This window comes from Pezoporus flaviventris, unplaced genomic scaffold, assembly GCF_033815535.1.
Source record: "Pezoporus flaviventris isolate CSIRO_AGI_PZ_B2104156 unplaced genomic scaffold, CSIRO_AGI_Pfla_v1 ptg000029l, whole genome shotgun sequence".
In the NCBI taxonomy this organism is placed as follows: domain Eukaryota; kingdom Metazoa; phylum Chordata; class Aves; order Psittaciformes; family Psittacidae; genus Pezoporus; species Pezoporus flaviventris.
The window spans coordinates 13,251,991-13,274,818 of NW_026892577.1; the positions used below are offsets into that span (position 1 = coordinate 13,251,991).

General features: G+C 40.0%; 1 protein-coding gene across 1 annotated transcript in view; it reads left to right on the forward strand.

Annotated features, from left to right (window-relative positions):
• The first annotated feature begins 1,986 nt into the window (after positions 1-1,986).
• The window catches only part of BTAF1 (B-TFIID TATA-box binding protein associated factor 1), a 44,609-nt gene continuing 23,767 nt past the window's right edge, over positions 1,987-22,828 (forward strand). The window contains exons 1-9 of the mRNA XM_061459076.1: positions 1,987-2,573; positions 10,444-10,567; positions 11,556-11,670; positions 12,177-12,323; positions 14,792-14,955; positions 15,231-15,367; positions 16,009-16,120; positions 17,400-17,468; positions 21,646-21,735. Of these exons, the coding sequence (XP_061315060.1) occupies positions 2,560-2,573; positions 10,444-10,567; positions 11,556-11,670; positions 12,177-12,323; positions 14,792-14,955; positions 15,231-15,367; positions 16,009-16,120; positions 17,400-17,468; positions 21,646-21,735 (972 nt within the window). The 5' untranslated portion in view covers positions 1,987-2,559. The remainder of the gene's footprint in view (positions 2,574-10,443; positions 10,568-11,555; positions 11,671-12,176; positions 12,324-14,791; positions 14,956-15,230; positions 15,368-16,008; positions 16,121-17,399; positions 17,469-21,645; positions 21,736-22,828) is intronic.

A 22,828-nucleotide genomic window follows, 5' to 3' on the forward strand; every position in this document is an offset into this window, starting at 1 on the left:
TTGCTTGGACTGCAGTTTATCATTATTTCAGCAAGTACTCACTGCATAAGACCCATCACCAATATTTTTCCTGCACTTATTTTTATCAGGTAGGATAACCCTCATGGAGCTGTTCAAAACAAACTTTATTGCATGTTTAATGTGCCCTCTGCAATGACAACTATTAAAGCCGTGTACAAAATGTTTTTAAGGAACCTGAAAGGAAATAGGGTGTTAGAATTGGAAATAGCTCCTGAGAGTCATATCAGTAACACCCACAGCAGGACACAATGGCTGCTGATTCCTGGCTGAACAAATGCAGAAATATTATCAGGGATGTTTGTTGTGTCAACAGCATCGAACACACAAGAAAAATATATCTATCTTCAGTATGTTCCTTGCTTCTCCCTACCTCAACACCCTGCTGTTCCTCCCCATCACATGGCTAAAGAGCAGGCACCCCATCATGTGGAAACATACATACACATGGGATGGGAGTAGATATATGCCTTGGATCATGGTTCAGGCAGATGCACCTGCAACACATGATGGCACAAAAGAAGGTGCATGTGGTTTTGTAGTACTTCAGGAAGAGGCTCTTGGGCTCCAACTAACCCACTGTATTCTTCTACAGGAGGCATATTGAGCTAGCTAAGGGTAGTTAATACATCAGACCCATGTCAGGCAAGAAAAAAGGCATTATTTGGGTTATTGAGTGTAGCAGTGTGACACAAACCATCTCTATGCTTAAAATGAAGTCTGTGGTTTGCTCTGGCCACATTGTGTGATGCAGAGCTCTTGGGCTGACTCATATTGCTGGTGTTTGCTTGCCATTTCAACACCAGCTCCTACTCACCAGAGGGCCCACCAAAGGATGGGCGAAGAGACAGGAAAGAGGCACCATGGGCAAACCTTATAGAGGACTCAGGTATAAACTGGACCCACATGGATAAGAATAGGTTGAGGTATTATGTACCGGCAGCTTGTTTATACACATAGATGGCATTAATATCTAGTTGGAATGCGCATGTTAGTAGGAAACAAATAAGCAAACCCATACATGAAGAGCTTACTGCTATAGGGAAAGGGAAACCATCCAGTGGAAAGGCTGGGGGCAAGCAGAAATCCCTATAGAAAGGCTTGGTATGAAATACACACCATGATGGGCTTTAGAAGAAAACTTTATCATACAGTATTATGCAAATTCATGTATTTACACGAGTTTATGCATCACAAGAAAGAAAAAATCTGTTCCAAGTTTTCCATTTATCACATGAAAGGTTTTGTGCATCAGCTAACTTTACATCCCTGGGACGTCCCCGGTCCTTTACTGGATGAGAACATTAAGTGGTTAGTCGAAGGCTAATTTCTTTATCAGTATTACTCTGGATCTGATCAAGCTGGCATCATGCGCTTGGAAAGCCTGGCCTCCTTCCCAAGGGTTAAGGGCCTAGCTGCCCAGGGTACCGCGCGCCTGGCGGAGGGGGCGGCCGGTCGGGACCCTAACACCCCGTCCTCTTCTGCAAGCCTTCCGCAGCGCGGCCGGGCCGCAGTACGGGCTGGCTGCCTCAGCTGAGGAGATGACAGGAAGTGGAAGGAAACGTGGTCGGTGACAGTGCCGTCACACGGCAGCCAGCTGAAGTGCCCCTCACTGCCTGGGGGCTTGTGCCGGCTAACACACGTTGTGAGTAGCTGGGGTGCGCCCACCCCACCGCCTAGCTCCCTGCGGGAGGCGGAGGGACGGCCCCTCACCCCGGCGGGCGGCGGCGGCGTGGCGGATGCATCCCCTCGCAGAGGGCGCGGAGCTAGGCGCACTGCACGCCGGGAGCTGTAGTCTCCGCGGTCCGGGCGTGCGAGCTGCGGCGCTGGGTGTAAGCTCACTTCTCCGAGTGGGGAATGTTGCGTGAGCTTTCAGAGCTCTCCGTCGCCCTCTCCCGCCATGCTGGTGGGGGAGAAGCACCATCACACTGTAGGCTGTTAAGGAAAAGGTTATACTTTGCGTTTTCATGCCTCTCCTCTTCCCTTGGGATGAGGGACTGGAGCGCTCTCCTTTGCCTACCCCCCATCCTTGCAGATGGTACTCCCCGCCGAAGGCTGGCGCGCCCCCTCAGCCGGCTCGGCAGGCTCCATGGCCGGTCCTGCTCAGTCCAGGCGCTGCGTGCGCCCGCCCTCTTTGCTCTTAGAAGCTCTCTCTCCATTGGCTGCGGCTGGACGCTCCTGCCAATCAGGAAGCCGCTATCATGGAGGAAGGGAATAAATACAAGATGGCTGCTCATATAAAGCCAGGCACTGGGCTTCGCCCTGGCGATGGGCGAATAGAGCCTTTAACTCGCGCTCCGAGGCTTGTGCACCGCTCCCGCCCGCACCGCTGCTGCCCCGCTGGGGGGAGAGAGACTCTGACCGTTGCCGGCCACAGCTGCGCTCAGCCGCTCCCCGCGGATCACCGGCGGGGCCGAGGCTGGGTGCGGCGCCCGAGAGGCCTGAGCTAGGCCCCGCGCCCTCCTTCCTGGGAGAGCGGCGCTGGCCCCCCCGCTCACTGTCCCGCCGCTCGCCTCCAGCGAGTCCTAGCTCCGGGCGGCCATGGCCGTCTCCAGGTCGGTAGGAGCCGGGGAGGGTGGGGGAAAGAGGGCCGGCAGCGGCGGCTCGGCGACCCGGGCCTTCCGTGTGGCCTGGATTCGGGGGGTGTGGGGGTGAAGAGATTCCCCCTCCTCTCGTCTCGGGAGCCTGCCGAGGCTTCTCCGGGGACTCCACGCTCCTAGGCGGCATGGGCCGCCTCGGTGAGATTTGGGGTGGCTGCGTGCTTCGGTGCCTGGCTTGCTTCCTGGCCGGGGGTCCTTCCCGGGCCTGGCGCATAGGGAAGCCCCCTCCTTTTTTCAGGCCGCAAGGGCTCTGCCTGGGGCGCCTCGGGCTTCCTGCTGAGCTCGACGCCTTCGTTTTGTTGGCCAGTGCTTCCTTCGGCTTAAGCTGCTAGGGAATAGGGGGTAATGATACCGAGTCTCAAGAACTGGCAAGAAACCGTTTCGCTTTTCAGAGCCCTTAGTTGTAAAGTAACCGAAATAAAATAGGCTTCCATGGAGAAAAGTGATTACTGTGTTCTGGCTCTGTCTCAAGATGTTGGGTAGTATCTGCTTACACACATGTGCGCTGGGGTGTGCCAGCGTTTAAAGTATTCAGAGATACAGAGGTATGGCTTAATAGAGCTCTTTTATAAAAAATGCTGAGCACAAATTCCTGCCATCTCTTTTTGTGTGTGTTTCAAATGGGCACGTTAAGCTTCCTGACAGGATAGTTGAAAGGAAACAATGAATCCAAATTAACCTTGTGATAAGCTTCAAGTCATGTGTTGATAGTATCTCTGTACTTCGAAGTCCTATACCAAATGTAAATTCTGTTCCTGAAACTGTGTAGGAATAACTGTACAATTCTGAAAAATAAAGGTATGCACACTTATACTGGAAATCCATTGATAATCAAAATTTTGAAGAGCAATATGCCTTTTAAGACTTCTAGTAGCAGGTGTTTTAGCTTTGCAGTTTCTACAGAGTGTCCATCTTATTTTGCTCTTTATTTTTTATCAACTTGTTCTATATTAATTGGATTTGGGTTAAAAAAAAAAGTTGGCTCTGGTTTCTTTTGTTTGCTTGTTTAGGCTTTCTTTTTTTTCTTTATTCTTCCCCAAAGCTATCCATAAGAACTGGAAGTAGTAAGGATTGCTGTGACAAGACTACAGTGTATGTGAAAATACTACTGTAAGCCATCATGTAAAATAGAGTAGCATTGTAATTACACTAGGTGTGGGGCAGTCTGCATAAGTAACTGTGCTGACATACATGTGATATGGGGGCTAACTGGACTGTCAAGATACAGCTTTCAGCTGTATGCCCAGGTGGTGTGTACTGTAAAGATTGGTTTCAGATTCAGTTACCAGTGTTTCTGTAAAACCACATGGCCTTAGTGAAAAGCAGCAGTGCACTATGCAAAGATTCTCTAACACCTGTTTGGTCTGGTGACCAGCAGGACAAAAACCTGTGTTTTGGATAAGACCCAAGGTTCAGTGTGGAGCACTAAAAAAGTTGGTGTGTTAACCATGATAACATGGTATATTGCTTTAGAGTATAGTTTTAAGATCAAAATGTATACAAGTTGAATGCAAGGGATAGAACTTTATTAAAGATGTTGTAATACTTGTGAGTCCATAAAGAATGGTTCCAATTCCACGTGTAAATTAGGTAAAAGACTTACACATTTTAGAGTGTTCTAACATCTAGGTTACTCCTGGGAAACTGTTCTTTCTATAATTGTAAGAAGCGGTTCTGTGTAAATGTGGCCTTGCACATGTTTTTTAACAGACGCAGCAAAAACAGCTCTTATCCCTTTGAAGTTACACAGCGACTGGCCCAATGAACCTTTTGGCTGATGGACCATAGGAATGCTGATGATATAATGTCAGTGTTGCTTTTGTAAAATAAAAGGTGTTATCTTCCCCTTTTACTTCAACATTGAATTTCCAAGGTCCTTTCCTTCAGACATACCACAGATAATTTTGTATGCTTACATACTACATATCTCTGTTTTTAGGAGGGTGTAGTTGTTCCAGCTTCTGTGCCAGCTCCACTTAACTGTAGAGGTCTGCACTTGTCCTTTAGAAAGTTAGTTACATTTTATGTTTTTGAAGGTCCAACATAAGACTTCATTGTTGTAGAATGATTCTTAACTATACAAGTGTGGAGAGTGTGGGAGAAGATGATTCAAATTAATCTTTCTCCAAGGACCATAGGCTTTGCTGAGTGCTGTACTAAACATTGATATTAATAAAAAGCTTCATTAGGGTTAGTTCTGTATAGTAACCATATTAAATAAAAGCCATTTTTTTTGAGGGGTATTTCTGCATCTCAAAGTAGTAAATTTAAGGGTTGCTTTCTCAGTAAAGTTTAGTTTCTGCTGTTTGGCCAGTTTAAAACCTTTCTTAAACCCCTGTTGTGCTCAGCAACATCTAACCAATTATAGTGAATGCTTTGAAATACCTCAAAATCAGATTGAAAATTTGAAGCTTTGCTGTTAATAAGGGCATCTTAAAAATAATTGTCATTGGTCTAGAATCTGTTGACAAAGCAGAGTCTGTTTTATTCTGCATTATATGTGTAAGTGTTTGTTTTAGCAGATTCTGCTTTTACATGTACCAGCCTGACTGAAGACCTGCTTGTATGTGCCACTTCTGTGATGATACGCTCGAAAACGGACCCAAAAGCAGAATAGTAGATACTTCATACCAAAAGATGCTGCAGAATAGTTGCTCTGAATATGCTCATGTCTATGGTAGTTCTATGCTGAAACAGTTAGCTAATGAGCACCATCCTCCAGAAGTATGTATAGGTGGGTGGGAAGGTTGGTGTTCTTTCTGCGAATGCACAAGCTGATTTGGTAGGCTTTATCTCCTGTCTCTGATCTTGAAAGTATGAAGTAGTACAGTGTCTGCATAGCTAATAATAAATAAAAAAAAAAAAAGTAGAACTGAGAAGGAAAAAGGGAAGTGAAAAGTTTCATTTCAGCTTCATTCCTACAAAGTATGTGATCCAAGTGAATACAGTGGCTCACAAATGATCTCTTGAGATGCTTTAGATGAAAAAGTAATACTGCCAGGAAAATGACAACACTCATGGATTACTCAGGGTGATTAAGTTTCAGTAGATAAAGTGTTGATTGTCCCTTTCAATATCTAATAAAACTTTTTTTTTAGTTTCTTTAATGTGGTCAAAGGCACCTCATGTATTGTTCAAACACTGAGGCTGTTAATATCTTTCACCTGTTTTTAAGGGCCTTCAAGTATGAAGGAGAACAAACTTGCTTTAAAATGTGATTAAATGCACAAAGCTGGTACGATGCATTAAGAATAAATTATTTCAATAATATTTTAATAGTATATCTTTAAGTTCACCTTGGAAGACCTTAAAGACACCCTCTTCCGGGTATTTTCAAGACAGTTCCTTAAGGAAGTACAGGAGAGCATAACAACTGGCTGCTCTTGCAGGCATTCTTGATTTGGTCCTAGTAAGTTTAGTACTAGTTTCTAGAGTCTTCAGTGTTTTCATTTAATTGGATTTCTATATAATTGTCAATATGTAGATAAGAACCTAGTTTTTCATTTAAAATAAAGTCAGAAGGTTGTGTTAGTAAAACTCCTGGAAAATAATTTGTCCTCACGTTCTTGGTTTTTGACATGTAGGGCTGTGACTTCCCAAGAACAAATGGCTGCATTGGCTGGCATCATTACATTATAAAACATATGAAACATTTCAAGTTTAATACTGCATCATTTGGAGGTTGAAGTTCTTACCAAGATACCAGAATTGTCCAACTACCTCTTTTATGGGCCCTGTGTACCTTTTGGAAATGTTCTTTTGGGGTTATCCCAAGCTTTCTGAAGAAAGAATTTAGCTTCTGACCTGTTGGAAACTATTGCTTCATGGCTGCTCTTGCATGAAAAGCAGGAGTTAAACTGAGCAAGAAGTACATTTCAGTACTATTTAAAGGCGTATGCCTGTATCATTAGAATAGCTAGATGCTCTATAATGAGTGTGATTACAGCAGTTACTTGCAGACTCAAAAGAGGAGAAGAAATGTGTAACTCTTCCCTGGTTGATGGAGATGAACTCGCAGACCAGGACAGTGGGTTGCCTTCCCTGTTGCTATTTGTGGGAGGGAGCGCTGACACAGTCACGGGGAGGGGGAGAGCCAAAGTAGTATGTGCAGTACTGCCCAAATGAGGTAGAGCTGTAGAATTTCTCAGACACCTAACAGACTGAAATGAAAGTTGGAAGTCAGGATTACATTCTGATGAGAAGCTTAACCTGACTCAGCAGCTAGAACTTTAATGGTCACCAAGGTATTCCCTGTATAACTTGTTAATACATTTCTTGTATTAGTATATTGCAGCTATTTTAATTTTTTACCCTTTCTCACAGTTCTTGTGATTGGTTGTATGCTTTTGGGCTGCCTTGTTTGATGTCCATACATATGTAATAATTTACAAATAAAGCTTGTACTGCCTAATACTATGGATTCTATGATATGAAATATGCTAATTTTAGCATTTGGTTGGCTTCTGTGTGCAGCATGCAATACTGTGAGCAGTGTGGTCATGGAGGTCTTATTTTACCTTAGTGTCCCTTCCACTGCTCTGTAGGAAACAAGATTATTTCTCTTGTCCACAGCCCCACCTTCATAACTACTTTGTAGTCTCCCACCTATGAGAAGTAAAATAACAATCCATTCTTTGTGTTTCATCACACTTTTTTTTTTTTGGCCTGAATTTTGTTCAGTGGTTTTTCTCTTGCTTTCTGATTGTCTGTTGGGAAGTTGTTTATTTGATTATTTTAATGGTTTGTGTATGCTTTATTAGGGGGTTGATTTATTTTTTTTTTTTTTGAGCTGTGAAGCTGACCAAGCTGGAATTTGACCAAATGACAAAACACCACTGAAGGACTATCAGGTCAAGAAGAAAAGCTGAGGCATCTCCTTTTGTACTTAGGTTTAATTTCACCGTGGTTGTGAGCCCTTGTCAAGTCTAAATTTTGGTTTATCAATGTCTTCTATATTTTGAGGTTATTTATGTACCTAGAAACCATGCCTGGGAGGAAGCTCCTGGGTGTTGAAATACAATTTATACTGTAAATGCCAAAGAGTATTCCCTTGCCTTCTGATGGGGGCTAGATAACAGTTTTCCAAAGTGCTCTAGGCAGAGTTTGACATTAAGAGTGTTTCAGGGACTATGCTACTGAGATTTTTTTGACAATTGCACAATTCTAATGAGTTGTAGAATATGCTGGGGTAGTTGTGAGCTGTTCTGTACCAGTTGGCATTTACTGTCAGTGACTGCTCCCTGGCCACCTGAACATACTGGTGTACCACAGGTGGAGAGTCCAAACAAATCACTTCACTGGCAGCAGTGATCAGTTCATAGTCCCTTTCAAGCCTCAGCTCACTGAAATCAATAAACTGGAAGCTTCCCCATCTGAAGTTCTGTGGGGACCCAATCCAGTCAGAATGCTTACAGTGAGATGATGAGGATCTTTACACAATTCAGCTACATATGTCTTCTTTTGGAAACATTTTGGAGATACTGATGATAACCTCTGTATCCTGAGCTGGTCGTTAACTGTCCCAGTACTAGCTTTCTAATGCCTCTATTAGAGCACTTCACTCTGCCGCACTGATTTGCACTTTAGTGTTAGGTTTGTGAACTGTGTGAGCCACGCAGTGCTCTGCTTGTAGCGCTGTCTAGCATGAGAAGCAGAAAACCACATGCCATTAGAAAAATCTTAGTTCTCTTTGGCTTTAATTACTAGTTTAGAGATTGTTAGTCTATTCTGAAAATGAAAACCTTGCAGAACTTAGGAAATTTCTTTCTAAGCTGTGGGTCCTCAAAGTTAATTTGTTTAGTATTTTGAGTATTTTTTCATGCCTAATGAAGCTAAGAATGAAAACTTTAAATTAAAAAAGCTCTAGTGCTGCTTATCAGTGGCAGCTTTCTCAGTGCTACCCTTCCAACACCGAAACCTTCATATAGTGATGCGAGACAATAGATTTTTTTGTTTTATTTTGCATTTGTGTGTCAGTTAAGCGTATTGCAATTTAAAACCACAAATTAGAAAACCAAGCATACTGCAGGTTAAAAAAAACCCCAAAGGAAGTAAACAGCTGTGTTTTGTAGGTAATACAGCCTCAAAAAGTTGTGCATTTTAAGGATTGAAGATCTAGTGTTGTAACAAAGATTGTAATTAAACTAGAGGTTTTTTTGAGGGTAGGCAGTCATAGTGGTTTCCTCCTGTCTCAGAACATGAGGTGAGGAAGTGGTCTAAATTGCACTTTCTGCTTGAGTTTGGAGATGGGGAAAAAAAACCCAAACCACCCAACTTTGATAGTTGAAGGAGTGGGTGGTGCTAAATGGCAAACTTGAGTATGGAACATTGAAGTTTCACAGTGAGATGAAGAATGAAAGGGGTGAGAACAAGCAAGTTGGAGCAAGCTGTGGTTGCTCTGCAAGCTGGCATATTTTGTACTGAATAATACTGAATGCTGCAAATCAGGTTGGGTTATTACTGTCAAGTGTACTAAAGAAAAAATGCTGGTAAATGAGTATCTGGTATGTTCCTCCTGACTAGCCCACTCTCAGTGTTTTGGAAGAGTTGGATCTGTAAAGCTTTCGCTTTTTTCTTGACTGTCTAACCACGCAGAACAACTGATGTAGATATGTTTGGGTTTTCATCTTTATGTAACTTGAAAACAATTTACAAATTACTAAATCACAGCAATTTGAAACTCCGTTTTTTATCTACAGGGATTGAAATGCGTTCACCTGTTTTAGTAGTAGGAAGAGAATTATTTCAAAGCTGGCCCTTATCAGAAGTGTGTCTGAGATAATAGAATAATTTAAAATACTGTCAGGTTGGGTTTTTTAATCTAATGGAAAATATTGAGTCTAGTACCTTCCATTGTGAGAGCGTTTGGGGTTTGGAACTGTATTTCTGACATTACTGCCTTGGCTGTGTAGCACTGTTGTTTCTAACGCATTTTAGCACATTTTACAAGATACATGATTAAGGCTTGAAGGAATAATTCTGATTGTGAGTTTAGAATCTGTCCACTTCATACTGCCCAATAACTAACAGATAAAGTTGGTACCCTGTGGAGAGAGTTCTGTCCCGCTTAAGTGGAGGTAGTAATGAGCATTTGTTACTTCCATCATTGATTTGATTAGGTAGTCTCTGTTTTTATATGCTTTTTATATGATGAAGAGTAGTTAGCTGTTTCTCATTTAATGCTTCTGAAAATACATGATTAGGATCTCTTTCACCAAATACAGAGTTACTGTTAAAAGAGATCTGCTGGTTAAATTCTGTATTTCCTGGAAAGGCCAGAGGTGTTGGATTCTCTCAAAGCTGTAAATACAACAGCAGGTTTGGTCTTTTATATTTCAGGTAGTTAGGGAGAAAATATGTGAAAAGTAAGAATGTGGTATAATGGAAAAGTGGAGTTTGATATTATAAATGACAGTAAGTCTTCAAAAGAAATTATAGTGCGCAATAAAAGCAGTTGAGCCCTTTGCATTCTCTGTCAGTCAGAATTTGATGAAGATCATTTGCAGCTTAACAGTATTTAAGATGGAAAATGTTCTATCACAGAGCAAAGAAGGGAATAAGTTAAATTTTTCCCTGTAACTGCAGATTTTAAAAAACTAATGTTTCTAACAATTTCTATTTTTTTTTCCTTACCCAATTAAATGTTCTTTTAGAACAACTATGCTTACTATTAGAAGGAAGTATGTTTGCCACCCTGTCAGTTGACGGTGTTCATGCCAACATTTCTTCTGTTTGCATGCAATAAACTGAAAAATGTGGGGGAATATTAATAGAAATGGGCAGCTGAACTATGAATAGCGTAACGTTTTGGGGTTTTGTCATTTAGGCTTGATCGTCTCTTCATTTTACTGGACACCGGTACAACACCAGTAACAAGAAAAGCAGCTGCACAGCAACTTGGGGAAGTAGTGAAACTGCACCCTCATGAACTGAATAATCTCTTATCTAAGGTAAGCAACTTTTTTGTTTCATTTTTCTAGTACTTTAATGGTGAGAATAAAACTAGTTTAAAGGTGTGTGGGTTCTGTGGAAAGGAGAAAAAGCATAGTAGTTGAAGAAAATTAAGAGACTAATTCTGTTAAACTTGCTGTTTGGTTAGCCTCCAAAATGGTTACGTCCGTGAGGTTTCTGTTATTAAGTGTTTGCTGTAAATTCAGATTTTTTTCTATAAAGAGAAACTTTTATCGCCTTATAAGAACTCCTGATTCTGCCTTTAAAGATTGTTATTTGTGTGAAACAGCATTAAAAATATAGGAGGCTGTGTATCTTTAAAAGGGCTGGAAAATGGAGAGAGATTTCCATTAGATTGAGCCTTCAATCTGGCCAAGTCTAGTAAAAACAAAAATAGTCTGTATCTGACAGCTGGAGATGGCTGAGTGACCTCAATTCTACTCTTATTGAACAGATGCCCTCACCAGAATTGATGGTGCCAACAGTCGCCAAGAAATCATGAATAGCAAACCACTTTCAGAGAAAGAAATAGTTTTTCCAGATTTGAGCCAGTGCTGAATTAGAAGAGCATATATTGCTTCAAGTGACCCATGTTGTCCCTCTTCTTGGGTTAAATGACTTCAGAGTTTTAAGGTCTATTAATCTCTTTTTGAACACTTCCTTTTAGAGAGAATGAAAGAAAAAAAAAAAGTCTTGCTCAGTACCTGGAGGAAATCAAGGTCGAGTTTGACTTACGGGAAGAAGTATATCTTATAAATTCTTAATGTCTGGCTATGGCAAGATTTCTTCTAAGCAGTGAGCAATAGAGAAGGCTGCTTGCATTTCTGTGGCTTGATTCCTTGTACTTCTTTGTTGTTGTTTTGAAAGTTGTCTTAATCCATAGCATAAAAAGTGAGTGTATTTTAATAAAGCATAATAGCTGATGGATTTTGTGAAAGTATTTGTTTTTAAACAAATAATTATTTATATATTAATCTCTCCTTAAAGGTGTTAGTGTATTTAAGAAGTACGAATTGGGATACCCGTATTGCAGCTGGCCAGGCTGTTGAAGCAATAGTGAAAAATGTACCTGAGTGGAATCCAACACCAAGATCAAAACAAGGTATTTCTTAAATGAATTATACAATTCATTGTTCATCTGATATGAGACTTTTTAAGGCAGCTCTGTTATTCTGTTTCTTTATGAGCATAGACTTTTTTGTATGCATGGACTGTATTAAACCTCTTTAGCTTTAGAAGTTCATATTCAGTTACGATGATATGCCTGACCTTGTACTGACTATGTACTTGGGAGCCATATGCAGTTCAAACTGCAAGTTGGCCATGTGTAGAGAGAAGGCCTAGTGGTATGTTAATGTACAAGATTTAAAAAAGCTAGATTTATCAAGGAAAAAAAAATTCTACTCAGTTAAGTGCATTAAGTGAGCTTTTTCAGTCTGTGTTTGTGAAATGAAGCCTTTGAACTTTGTGAATCAAAATGCTCTTTGTCTGATTCCTTTAGAGGAGAGAAACTACTTCTTCCTCTTTCTCTCGCTTAATATTCTGCCAGAACTTTGTACAAAAATTTCAGTACATTGTCCTTAATACTGTTTTCAATGTCCTATCTAGAACCAGGCTCAGAAAGTCCCATGGAAGATTTGCCTTCAACAGATCGGTTGCGTTTTGACAGATTTGATATATGTCGGTTGTTAAAACATGGTGCATCTCTTCTTGGATCTGCTGGTGCAGAATTTGAAGTCCAAGATGATAAATCAGGTATATCTTTGTATTTTACTTGCAGACAAGACTGATTTGAAAAAGTTTGTTGTGGCAGTCCTATGAGTTTAGTTATCCATGGTTTCTCAGAATGCTAGGAAATAATGGAAGAAAATTCTCTCCAGCATAACTGGTTTGTATCATCTTAAGTTAAACAACCCTTTTGGGGAGTGGGTATTGTTTGTTCATGTGTTCTCTCATTAATTAGTACGTGTAGAGTGGTAAGAGGAGAGTGTAAACCCAAAAGAGGAAGCAGAAAAAGCAATATTAAAGACTTCTGTAGAACTTCTATAGACTTGTAAGAGGTGCAGGAACTATCGCCACTTACTCTTCATTAAAACAGCATTCTCAAATGCAGTAGTAGGAAACCTTCAAATTATAGAAAGATTGAATGAGAAATGTTGTGATAAAACTGTCAGAGGTGGAAGGTCAAATATCAATGCCTGTCTGATGTCTTTGGTTTCAAGTGATTTGTCTGAAATATTTCTGTAACTTTTAGCTCAGTTTGTATCAGTGTAGTAGCATTTTAATATAAGGGTTTTATTGCTATTACTATACTTCCTAGCTCTAATTCCAGTCCATCGTCTAGTTTCTGCACCAAATGAAATGATGCTATAGATAAGAATCATCTCTGACTGCATAGCCCTGATTTACTTGTTCCCTGTGTGTTATGCATTCTGTGCAGTGTACACAGATCCCACTAGCTCAGAGAGGAGCAGAATCTATGGCTGCTGACTATTAAGCAGTATCCTGTCTGTTAATCTTGACTGCTGTTTTATTGCTTGTCGTATTTTATGCTAAAGTGGTGTACAAGTTTCATCTCTTCTAATGAAACTCTACCTGTTCAGAAATCAAGTAGATGCACTAGGACACTTTAGTTCATAGAAGTCTGACATTTATCCCAGTGTCATATGATTGCACATAAATAATTTTATGAATTAAAATAAATGAAAAAATATAATATAGAAAACTAAGGAAATGAAACAAAAATTAGGTTTAGTTGCTGCATTTTGGAACTAGGTGATACTTAAGGTCCCTTCCAACTTTAACCATTTTATGATCTTCTTTTAACTGGTGGGAAAATGTATATTCTCTTCATTTTGTAGCAGCTTTCCTTTTCAAGTAAGTAGCCAGCATAAATGGATGTAAAGCAAGTTAAATAACCTTTAGAGTTAGCAGTCTTTGACATGTTTTCCTAAGATGAACTTGTGAAGGGTAAAATATTTTTTTAGAGAGTGGAAGTTGTTTGCATTTCTCTGCTTGCCAGTTAAATGTTATTAAAAAAAACAAAGCCAAAAAAAACCCAAAACAACTTATTGGTATAGATATTAATTAAGTACTAATTACTGCTCAGCCTGGTGTGTACCCCAAAACTCTGCCAGTATTGTTCACCTACTTACAAGTTTATGTGCACATATTTGCCCCCAGCCTCCCCTTCCTCCCTCCAAAATCTGTTGACTGGCTTCCATACCACACGTGTAAAAAGAGGGTAAAGTCCAACAGCACTACAAGCTACAAGTTTTGGTTTACTTGAAGGGTTTATTCTACTCGGGCACTAAAATATTTTTTATGTAAATGTGAGTGCTCCTTAGTCTAGGTGTTCAGTAGTAATTACAGTGTTGAAGCTTCACAGCATTCTTGAGGTAGCTTCTATTAACTTCCTAAATGAGCCTTGCTTGACACGGGAAGATTGAGGACAGGATTGTAAATAGGCTCCAGCATCCTAGGAAAATCATGCTTATGCTTCAGTCTACATTGCAACCAGGAGTTAGTGTGAGTAGAAGGAAAGGAGACACCTGGGTCTGGTGCGTTTTACAAGGAAGAGCAGTCTAAGAAAACAAGTTCTGACTCATCTTAATACAGGGTATTGGATTGAATATTATTTGAGGGTTTTATTGGTGGTTGTTATTTATGTCTGTGTTTTCCCAACAGAAGGTAAAGGTTAGGAGGAAAATAAACCTTAAAAAAACCCACCCACACAACCAAACCAGACCCCCCCCCCCCAAAAAAAAAACACCCCAGAAACCAACTGCCAAAATCAGCTGATCCACAGTGATACATGTGCTCAGTAAAAAAGTGCTAGTTCTTGAATCAGTTGCTGGACTTAATATTTAGTGTGTTCATTACTTTCACAATACACTTTCTTAAAAATACAGGGAAAACTTAGTTTTTTTACTTCTGTCAAACAAGCGTTATTTAATGAACTGCAGGGGAGCTATTGCTCAAAAAATAGCCACTGTTTAAGTACTGGTATAGCTATAGCAGCAGAAAAGGTCTTCCTAGGAGTCAGCATGATCTGATTTAAGAGATTGTACTACTATATTAGCCAAGTACAATTCTGTAACCTTAGGCTTTATGTTATTTCATTGAGCAAATCTTCAGTAATACATCTGGTTGGAAATATGACACATCTTCCCTTTTTAAAAAACACTTTTTTTGGTGTTGGGGTTTTGTTTTTTTTTTTTCAGGCGAAATTGATCCTAAAGAGAGGATAGCACGACAGAGGAAACTGTTACAAAAGAAACTTGGCTTAGATATGGGTGCTGCAATTGGGATGAATACTGAAGACCTGTTCAATGATGAAGATCTGGACTACTCTCCTTCTTCAGTTTCACTAGTAAACAAACAACCTGTAGGTAAAACCTCTGGCTGCAAGGAATAATACAATGGGTTTGCTTTATTTGTGCTTCTGCAGTTATAATCTTTATATTTTGACGGTCAACATCTCGTATGGTATGCTTTGGTTTTCTGAATTCTTACACCCCATGGTTGAGTGTTAGTATTATTTGATGTCAGACTGTTACTCTTGAGTGTCAAGTGGAGGTTTGGGGAGGTTGAGAGCATTGTGCGTTTGAGAATTTTTAAGGACCTTCATTGTAAGAAAGTTGACAATGACTTTTCTTTCAGACTCTTCAGGCTGCCGAGTTAATTGACTCAGAATTTCGAGCTGGTATGAGCAGTAGACAAAAGAATAAAGCCAAAAGAATGGCTAAGCTATTTGCAAAGCAAAGATCCAGAGATGCAGTGGAAGCTAATGAGAAGAGGTATAATAGCAAATTGGTTTGCTTTTATTTCGGTCAAATCACAATTCAGGCTTATCTGTTGAAAAACTTCTTACAGTCTTTGTGTCTTAATCTTTTACATGCGAACTGTGCTGATGCTAAAAAGCTGTACTTTTTCCCCAGTAGAGCTTTGTTAAGAATGTAGCTTCAGAGAGATCTTGAAATAATGGGTTGCTACTGTTAGTTTGTGGTTTGTCCCTATTGTTAAATAGGGCTTGAGAATAATGCATGAAAAGGGGGGACTTAAGAAGATAATAACTAAAAATTAAATATAACGTTCTGATATATGCTGTGTTTCTCACTGTAGTTTATAGTAATGTTTTACCTACTGTATTTATAACAAGCAGTAAACAAAACTCTCTCCTTGATTTTACAATGACTTTGTATGTTTCTTGGAAAAGGCTGAGAATAATTGCCAGTCTTGGACAGCATTCTGCTGTCTCCTACCAGTGGATTTTATTTTTTTTACATGTAGGCTTATCTACTTTATGTATTTCAGTGTTAAACCTCTTGGGTTTGTATTCTTGCCACACTCTATTGTATCTGAACACTGCAGCTGTAGAAGTAATTACTTCCCCATAAGCATACTTTCCCCTCCTGAAGTTTTTCTTGTTTCTTCTTAGCAATGATAGCACTGATGGGGAACCAGAAGAAAAGAGAAGAAAAGTTGCAAATGTCGTCATCAGCCAGCCTGCCACAGACTCAAAAGCATTGGTAGAAAATGCTCCAGAAGAGGTATGATGTGTTGTTCTGCTGTTAGCAGGAATGATCAGGCAGTTTATCAGTGATGTAAATGAAAACTTATTTGTGCTCCCAAATTCTTTAGTCATTTTTATGTTAAGAGAAATGGAGTAAAGGGTGCCATTGCCAGCTTACTTTTATATGTAATGAAGCAAATAAGCTTCAAACTGCGTATAGTATTCATATTTAATCCATTGGTGGCAGTTTGTGACCCAAATGAACCTAAGCAGGTGGATTACAGGTGTCAGACCTGGGTATTAAGCTGTAAAACTGCGCTAAACACTTAGATGATGGGATTACACTGAGCCATAAATAATTTGATCTAAATGTTCATGTACACTTTAAATAATCTTTGCCTTACTTTAATTTGGCTTAAGTTAGAATTAAGTTCTATCTTTAGTAGTCGAAGATTTAAATAATTACCTTAGTCTTAGAAAATCTTGCATTTGTTTCAATAGGCTGAAAAACTGAAAAATCGAGAAATGCTAAACCAGAGTGCAAATGGTACATGGAAGCTTATTTATCTTGTTCAGTCTGTATGCTACAAAAATAAGGGCTTTTTCCAGTAATTAAAATTCTTATTAGTTAAATTTTCATTTGAGAAACGATGACTGGAAAATGAATTTGAGAGAGGAATGATAACTGCAGGCTGAATAGCTGATGGTTGCTACCCCTTCAAATGCTGTGAGTGTGTGAACTTACTCATGTTAGTATCAATTTCCTTTCCACGGCCATACATTTCCCGTGTAGGAATTTTTGGAAGAGTGGATATGCTTCTGGTTTTCAAAAATGTGGCATGTGTTTTGAGAGGGGTGGTGTTTATTACAACATTAGTTGACACAATTTGGTTATGTAGTGTATTTTCAAAATGTGACCTGCCAATTATATTATTTATAGGTAAAGTTCTTAAACTTACAGAATCACAGGGGAGCATAAGAAACTTTACTTAATATGCTGTCTTAGCATGGTTCCTAAAAGGAGGCTGAATTCAGAACATAAAAATTAACTGTGATAGAGAAGAGGTTACGCTACTAACAGACAAACTTCGTAAGCTTTTTAAAAGATCTGGTGCCAATCAGCATAGCTTCTGAAGTGTGGAAGAGAGTTGTTAGGTTTTGGTGGTTTTTTTTTTCAATTCTGTCCTGTAATGAAGGAAAATACTTAATCTGTTGGAAGTGTTTGTCACCTTCACATATTTGAGTGTCATACAATATAAGAAGTGATTTCCTGGTACCTTTCTCTTTTAATCTTTTTTTTTTTCTATGATTTTTAGCCAAATGAATGGCCTCTGGAAAGCTTTTGTGAAGAAGTGTGCAATGATCTCTTTAACCCTTCTTGGGAGGTAAGATGTATATGCAGTATCTAAGGTGTAACTGTAGATTAAAAAAAAGGCTTCGGCAGAAGTGCAAAAATTGTACATGTAGGACTTAAGGCCATTTTGTTAGATATCAAAGATTACATCAATAAATACATATTACATAGCTGAGACAAATCTGCTTTTAGAGAACTTACAGAGTTCTTAAAGACTCATTTAAAGTATAAATGAAAACAAATGTGTAATGTAGAATCGAGTGGACAGTGGGAGATATGTAAAAGCAGTGATTATAAAGTGAGAATTCTGGAAGTATTGAAGTTCAGGCAAAATAAAAGCACATGAATCTCTGGTCAACAGATGAAGCAACTAAAAGGTTTAGATTCATCAGGAGTTTGAGGAATAGTGTACAAGTGTCGCTGATGACAGCGACATGTTTGTCTAATGCTAAACGAGTAGAAAAGGTAGGGGAATCATTCCTTTTGTAACTGGACAGGCTACAAATCATTACTTGCTCTCTTCATTTATAAAAAAACTTTTTTTTTTCTAATGTAGTAAATACCAACTACAAAAACTATGTATTGGGTCGCCTAGGCAACTGATTTTCAAGATTCAAAACCTGTTCTGCTCAGCCTTCTAGCCAGTCCTTAGACTATTTTCTACAAACTTTGATACCTGTTCCAAGCAAAAATAGGAGGTAGCTGCCACTAGCTTCACTTCCTTGGACAGAAGATAGAAATAACAGTTGTCAACTAACTTCAGTTTTTTTAATTTAAAAAGTTGATCTTTTGAATGATCAAATGTTAACACTAACTGTAACATACTCAGGTATATCTGTAGCAGAGTTTCAGTCTTGAGTTTAGGTCTGCCTACATGGACCTAAAACTTGGAAACACAGAGCTAGGTCATATGCAGCCAGCCCAGTTATTTTGGGCACAGCAAAAGGATAATTGTATTTGTTTGGCACATCACTGCTTCTGAGCTAATAATCCTCCCCTTATTTGAAATCCGGCTGTTTGCAGTTGAAGCCAAAGTCCACTTGTCATATGGAATGCAGATATATTTGCACAGCTTTCTTAGTGAATTTGATACAGAGTGCACACATCTTAATTAAGGAAGTAGATCAATCTAGAATCATTATTATGGTATGTTCTGGGTGGAAACCAGGTTAAACTACCTCGAAATACATGTTTATAAAATTGCCCTCTGGCATCTTCTTGCGATGTCTTGAGGCAGTCTTAAATGACTAATTCACATTGCTTGCCTTGCTTATTAGGCAGATGAAGTCAAGCAAGATGAATCCTACTACTGGTATTTCCGTCATTTGCCTTGCTGTTTTGTGTTTGCAAAAGCTGAGAAGTTAAATAATGAACTGTTCCTCTTTTGGCTTGTAAAATCTAGCTCATAAGCAGTCTTGGACCAAATAAGCAAATGATTGGTGTATTATGAGCAATTAAGACCTAAGACTAGGCTTTGTGACTGTTTTTACTGGCTTACAGCTTTTACTAACAGCCACTGAGCAGTACATGTGGGATGTATATGCTAGCATTTTATCTAAAATACTCTAAGGAAGGACCTACCAACTACTTGGTTCTAGTTGTTATTATCATGAAATGACATACAATAATTTTCTGCTAGCAACAACCATGTATGTGAAGTGTCTTTAAAAAAGAAAAGAAGAATAAGTTGTGCTATAACCTATGTAAAGGCCTCTCATTGAAAACCCAGTCCAGAATTCTGCTTTTGCAACTTCTGTGTATCTGTTGAGTGGGCTTTTCTTGATGAGCCAATTACTAGTGCAGGCGTGTATCAAAAGTACCAGCAACCGGTGCCTCTGTAGCACAGATCTGGTCTCCTGCCATTTCTAATACTTCTTAGTGTGTTCAACTGTCCGTGTGTGGTGGGAACACAAAAGTGGCTATAATTTGCTTTCTCTTGTCACTTGTTCACTTCTAGTATTTAGGCAAACAAGGCAGGTTTGTAAGCTGTGTGGGATAGTAATTCTCAGAAGTTAGTTTGGCAGATCCCAAAATATTCAGTGGGGATCCAGGCTCTCTTTAAGAAATACGAAGAGCTGTAGAGAAACAGAAATGTAACACTGTCCTGGGTTCAGCAGTAGCTGAAACATGACTTCTACTGCTGAACCCAGGACAAACACATAATACAAAGAGAATACAGAGTGTTTAAGAAATATAAGAATATTGCTTTTCTTGTAAACTTACTAAAAATGCAATACCTGCTAGTTGCTCTTTCTGAAAAATAATGTCTTACAGTGAGAGAAAACTAAATGAAAACTCTTCATTGGTTACATTACTACAAATTGCATTACCACCCAAGTCTTGGAAGGGACTGTGAGAATGAAGAACTTAGGCCCACTGTAGGAGAGAATCTGGTTTGAGACCATCTTAAGAGCCTGAATGTGCACAAGTCCATGGGTCCTGATGAAATCCATCCTTGGGTCATGAAGGAGCTGGCAAATGAAGTTGCTAAGCCACTGTCCATCATATTTGAAAAATCATGGCAGTCCGGTGAAGTTCCTGACAACTGGAAAAAGGGAAATATAACCCCCATTTTCAAGAAGGGGAAAATGGATGACCCAGGGAATTACAGACCAGTCAGTCTCACCTCTGTGCCTGGCAAGATCTTGGAGCAGATTCTCCTGGAAGGCATGCTAAGGCACATGAAAGTCAACAAGGTGCTTGGTGACAGCCAGCATGGCTTCACTAAGGGGAAATCCTGCCTGACCAATTTGGTGGCCTTCTATGATGGGGCTACGAAACTGATGGACAGGGGTAGAGCAGTTGATGTCATCTACCTGGGCTCGTGCAGAGCATTTGACACTGTCTCGCACGACATCCTTGTCTCTAAATTGGCGAGACATCAGTTTGATAGGTGGACCACTCGGTGGATAAAGAACTGGCTGGATGGCCGCACACAAAGAGTTGTGGTCAATGGCTCAGTGTCCAGCTGGAGACCAGTAATGAGTGGTGTCCTTTTGGGACCGGTCTTGTTTAACATCTTTGTGGCTGACATGGACAGTGGGATTGAGTGTGCCCTCAGCAAGTCTGCCGATGACACCAAGCTGTGTGGTTCGGTTGATATGCTGGAGGGATCAGAAGGACCTCGACACGCTTGTGAGGTGGGCAGATGAAGTTTATGAAGTTTAACCATGTCAAGTTTATGAAGTTTAACCATGCCAAGTGTAAGGTCCTACACTTGGGTTGGAGCAATCCCAGGCACAGCTACAGGTTGGGCAGAGAAGAGATTCAGAGCAGCCCTGTGGAGAAGGACTTGGGGGTGCTGGGCGATGAGAAAATGAACATGAGCTGGCCTCAGTGTGTGCTTGCAGCCCAGAAAGCCAACCGTATCCTGGGCTGCATCAAAAGGAGCATGACCAGCAGGTCGAAGGAGATGATCCTGCCCCTTTACTCTGCTTTCATGAGATCTCACCTGGAGTATTGTGTGCAGTTCCGGTGTCCTCAACATAAAAAGGACATGGAACTGTTGGAACAAGTCCAGAGAAGGGCCACGAGGATGATCAGGGGACTGGAGCACCTCCCGTATGAAGACAGGCTGAGAAAGTTGGGGCTGTTCAGCCTGGAGAAGAGAAGGCTGCGTGGAGACCTCATCGCAGCCTTCCAGTATCTGAAAGGGGCCTATAGGGATGCTGGGGGGGGACTCTTCATTAGGGACTGTAGTGACGGGACAAGGGGTAACGGGTTGAAACTTAAGCAGGGGAAGTTTAGATTGGATATAAGGAAGAAATTCTTTCCTGTTAGGGTGCTGAAGCACTGGAATGTGTTGTCCAAGGAAGTTGTGAATGCTCCATCCCTGATGGTGTTCAAGGCCAGGTTGGACAGAGCCTTGGGTGATATGGTTTTGTGTGAGGTGTCCCTGCCCATGGCAGGGGGGTTGGAACTAGATGATCTTAAGGTCCTTTCCAACCCTAACTATTCTATGATTCTAAATATGATAACAATATCTTCTATGCTAGTAAATAGAAGCAATTCTTAATTGTTTCATCTACAAGCTGGGAGATAAATAGGGAAAAATTGGTTTGTTTTGGGCAGATTAGTATATGAGTTGGTCTGATCTTGAAACATTTCTGTGAAGACTAAAGTAGAAGTGTTTCAGTTACCCAGTGTGGCTTTTATCTTTGTATTTGTTCCTAAGTATTTAAAATTTTACTTTTGATTTCATTTTCTAGGTTCGACATGGTGCAGGTACTGGACTGAGGGAGATACTTAAAGCTCATGGTAAAAGTGGTGGTAAAATGGGAGATAGCTCTTTAGAAGAGGTAAGTTTCCAATCATGTAGACTTAATATGTTTACTTAAATGAAGTTTAGAAAACAGACTTCTTTAAAATACTTAAGCTCTGCAGGAGGTGGCTGATCAGGGAGAACATAAGCCATGAGATTTGTCTGCTCAAAACAATCTGGATGAAATCATTGTATGCACTGTATCCTTTTAGAAGGCCTGTTCAAAAAACAGTACTATTGTATGAACAGCCATTAAGATGTAGACTGTGTGTAAAGTTACTAAACAGTAGCTTCCATACTAGAAAATACTGGTTTTGAGCACACCCTTACTATGACTGATAATCGTGTCATTCTCGTGAAGTGTCTCAGGCCATCTAATTCTATCCACTTAACTAGTAAGGTGACTCATATCAATCTGCTTGCTTTTTTAGTATGAGAAAAGTTATTTAAACAGCCTATTTAAAAGGAAAACTCTTTTTCAAAATATCCCAACAGTAACATCCCATTTATTAATAGTGAATCTCATCCGAATTCATACTGACTTCATTGCTGTAAAAGCAGCTTGGAGAGCTTGTGGTTTAGAGAGTGTTAAAGAATGAGATACATTTATCAAATGTAAATCAAGCTACCTCAGCATACTGTATATATAGATAAAGCAAAAGCTACTATCTCTCCTCGCTTCCACATGGAGTGGTAGTTGTTACATAGAGATTGCAGGGTAATAACACATGCTACAATGGTAAGATACTTTAAGCATTTTCTTACCTATTTATGGAAAGAGTATGTGTACTCCAGGCTAGCTTCAAAGGCTGCTGTGCATGCTTTATGCAGGCTGTAATTCTTTGACATGTATGGGAACATGAAATCCATGATATGATTAAAGTTTTGTTTATTAAAGTGATAGCTTTCAAAGGAGCTGGTGATCTAGTAGGCAGACAGTGGGGATGAGAAAGATAATGTCTGAGCAGTTGCTTCTGTGGGCTTTTACTCCGAGATGCAGAGTTACAGAACTATTGGGTCTCTAACAGATGCCAGACAAGCTTGGTCTAAATTGTTTGTTAAATCTGGAGGAGACATGGCTGAAAAGCAAGTTCCTCTCACTGAGTCTTCCACAGTGATGTACTGCTTCA